Source organism: Humulus lupulus, chromosome 8, assembly GCF_963169125.1.
Source record: "Humulus lupulus chromosome 8, drHumLupu1.1, whole genome shotgun sequence".
Taxonomy (NCBI): domain Eukaryota; kingdom Viridiplantae; phylum Streptophyta; class Magnoliopsida; order Rosales; family Cannabaceae; genus Humulus; species Humulus lupulus.
In genome coordinates, this window is record NC_084800.1 from 133,225,036 (window position 1) to 133,228,660 (window position 3,625).

The following is a 3,625-nucleotide window of genomic DNA, read 5'->3' on the forward strand; positions in this document are numbered from 1 at the left end:
AATACTATATATACTATATATATAAAATTAATTTGTTGCTCTCCAAGTATATCTTTAACTTTAAGCACAACAACTCAACCCATGACTTTTCAACGATTAAGTCAGGTGGCTGAGGTCTTGTGTTGCTTAACCTCATTACCCCAAACATATATTCTTTCCCATTCACCTTAAACTTTCTTCCTGAATTCTCATCACGTAAATCCAATGCATCACAAGGATAGACTTTGATTACAACGAATGAATTAGAGAAGCTTGATTTTAGATGTTTGGAGTTTCCTTTCATTTGAGGATTTGAGAAACACACCTGCTGCCCCACTTCAAACATTTGGGAATGAGCTTTCCTACCATGCTTCTTTTTCTTTCTATGTGGCTTTTGCATGTGAGACGGTGCCTTTGTTACCCTTTTTCCATGGCTCATTGTCTTTCTTAAAATTTTCATGAGGTAGCTTCATCTTCAAACTCTTGTTATACTTTGTGGGTATCTCTTCCTCCATATTAGATTCCATGACACGAATGGCCAAACACTCCCCCAAATGATCTAGAGAACGTATAGGATTGAATACCTTGAAAGTTACTTGCTCATCTTGAGCTCGCATTGTGAGATTCCCTTTTTCCACGTCGATCAAAGTTCTACCTGTAGCAAGAAATGGCCTCCCCAAAATAATAGGCACCTCTATATCTGCCTCATAGTCTAGAACAATAAATTCAGCAGGGAAAATGAATTTGTCAACTCTTACCAACACATCGTCAATTTTCCCATCAGGGTGAGCAAAGGGATCTATCAACTAGTTGAAGAGTAACTATTGTAGGTCTAACCTCTCCAATCCCTAACCGCTTGAACACATACATTGGCATCAAGTTTATGCTAGCACCTAAATCACACAAAGCCATTCCACAATAAGAGTCTCCAATAGTACATGGAATTGTGAAACTTCTTGGATCTTTCATTTTAGGAGGCAACTTATTCTGCAAGAATGAGCTACACTGCTTGGTTAGAGCTACAGTTTCAAACTCCCCCAACCTTCTATTCTTTGAAAGAATATCTTTCGAAAATTTCGCATAGTTGGGCATTTGTTCAAGGGCTTCCACAAGTGGGATGTTAATATGAAACTGCTTCAAAACATCTATAAATTTCTTGAATTGAGCATCTTGCTTTTTCTTCTCAAACCGTTGGGGAAATGGAGGTGGCTGCTTTGAAATTGAATTGTCTGGGCGACTATGCTGCAGTGTTCTTGCAGCATTCTGGAATGAGGCAGATTTTTGTACACTAGGAATTTCAGCATCTTTTTGAATTTCCTCATTTACTTGGATTGAAGAGGGCTCACTCTCATGCCCATAATTTGTCTTGTTATTCTTAAACTCCTTACCACTTCTCAAATTGATTCCTTTGCACTCCTCTTTACCTTCTCATCTTGGATTTATGGTGTCACTTGGCAATGAACCTTGGGGTCGACTTCACATCTCATTGGCTAGTTGTCCAGCTTGAATCTCCAAGTTTCTCATAGATGCTGCTTGACTTTGAATCATTGCATTAGTTTTTTCCATATAATCCTTTAACATATTCTCCAATGGACTAGGTGGGGATGCTTGTGGCATAAGGATTTGTTGTTGAGAAAAACTAGGTGGATAAGTAGGCCTAGGAGGCATAGATGTAGTGTTAGAACCAACCCCTTGATTGCTCCATGAGAAATTAGGGTGTTGCTGCCATGTTTGATTGTAAGAATTCAAATTAAGACCATTTCTATTTTGATTTCCCATGTAACACACATATGCAGGATTAGAAGGAAAATTGTCAAAGGTGTGACCATCACCACAATTCACACAAAAAACTTCTACAAGCTGCCCCCTTTGTTGACCCATTTGTGGACTCATGCCCACGCTCATATTCTTAAGAATATTCGACATAGAAGAAACTTGGGTCGCCAATGAAGTTAGTGCATCAACCTCATGAACACCAACCACTTTCCTCCCCGTAGGGGCTCTAGTAGTTGGCCATTGATAGTTATTGTTGGAGATCCTCTCTAGAATTTCATAAGCTTCATTGTATGACTTGGCCAAAAGTGCCCCATTTGCCGAAGCATCAACCGCCATTCTTGTATGAGCATTTAGACCATTATAGAAGGTTTCCATTTGGATGCAATGAGGGATGCAATGATGAGGGCATTTTCTTAGTAACTCTTTGAACCGCTCCCATGCTTCATATAAAGACTCTTCATCTAGTTGTTGGAAATAAGTGATCTCATTTTGGAGCTTGGCATTCTTGGTGGGTGGGAAGTATTTCATCAAGAATCGCTCAGCTAATTCTGGCCAAGTAGACACTGAATCTGATGGGAGGGAGTTCAACCAAGCCCTTGCTTTTTCTCTCAAAGAGTATGGAAACAACTTCAGTCTCAAGGAATTTTTTATAACTCCGGTCAGCTTGAAAGAATCACCCACTTCAATGAATAAACGAAGATGAAGGTGAGGATCTTCAGTAGGAATCCCATTGAACTGTCCCACAGTTTGAAGCATTTGGAACATGACTGGCTTTAATTCAAATTATGCTGCTTGTATTTCTGGTCTCACAATGCTCGGATTGAGCTCATTGAAGAGGGGGGGGGGGGGGAGCGTATTGCCTAATAGCATGATCTTTGTCATCAACCATAACAATTGCATTCTTCCCATTATTGGCAGCTACTCCTCCTTGAACTAATCTTTCTTTAGCGACTCCCTGTTGAACTCCTTGCTCAGCATCCATCATTACTACTTCCCTATTGGGTTTTTGTACTTTTCTCCTTCTTCTAAATGTACGTTCAATTTATGGATCAAGAGGAAGTAGTTTAGGGTCTTGACTCTCGTTCATACACTATTTGAACCAGAATTTACACGAGAATCACCCAAGTTAGCACAAAATAAAATTAAACCAAATTGTAAGATAATTAATTTCACAATAATTAACTTTAAACAGTCCCCAACAACGGCGCCAAAAACTTGTTGCATATAATAAAGCTAAGTGCAAGTGTACACTGTCAACAACAAGTAATACAATAGAAAATACCAGATATCGCCTCCACAAGGACTATTTTTTAGTTTTTGATTGTGAAACTAAGTTCTAACAAAATGATTTAAAAGCACTAAAATTAATTAAAAAGATTGTGGTCTAAGAACTAAGTAATTAAATACTAATTAAATGCAGAAAAATAAAAGAAACAACTCAGGAAAATTGTATCAAGGAGTAACAAATGGTATGATGGCAGCTAGAATAATTATCCCCCTAATATGCAACTCTGACAGTGATGATGGATTGATGCTGCAGCAACTGGTGGTCTAATAGTCCAGAATTCTAATTAATTTTCATAGGCTTTCAAATGACAAGAAAAGTAATAAAGAACTAAGAGTAAAGGAGACAGAGGTGAGTCAAATGGGTGTCTCCAATTAGTCTTTTTCTTCTAGCCTTTTTTTTTTCTTGATCTTCTCTTTCTTCTCACATTAAAAGCATTTCCTAAAATGAGTCTCCCCTTAGGTACCAAGTAGCTAAGCTGCTCCTCCCCTCAGCTGTCCGTGTATACCAATTGGGGAAGAAGAGTTAATTCTCCTTAAGTCTTTTGCCCCACGTGGGCCTTTTTTTTCTTTTCCTTTCTTTGTT

The 3,625-nt window shown here is 38.5% G+C and overlaps 1 protein-coding gene and 1 non-coding gene across 2 annotated transcripts; one reads left to right on the plus strand and one right to left on the minus strand.

The window, feature by feature from the left end:
• Positions 1-1,455: 1,455 nt before the first annotated feature.
• Positions 1,456-2,520, minus strand: LOC133796079 (uncharacterized). The gene has a single exon (XM_062233561.1). It carries the CDS (start codon positions 2,518-2,520, stop codon positions 1,456-1,458), a length of 1,065 nt encoding a protein of 354 aa, XP_062089545.1.
• Positions 2,147-2,253, plus strand: LOC133798794 (small nucleolar RNA R71). Its single transcript, XR_009876013.1, has one exon. It is a non-coding gene; the product is annotated as a small nucleolar RNA R71 (small nucleolar RNA).
• Positions 2,521-3,625: the final 1,105 nt, after the last annotated feature.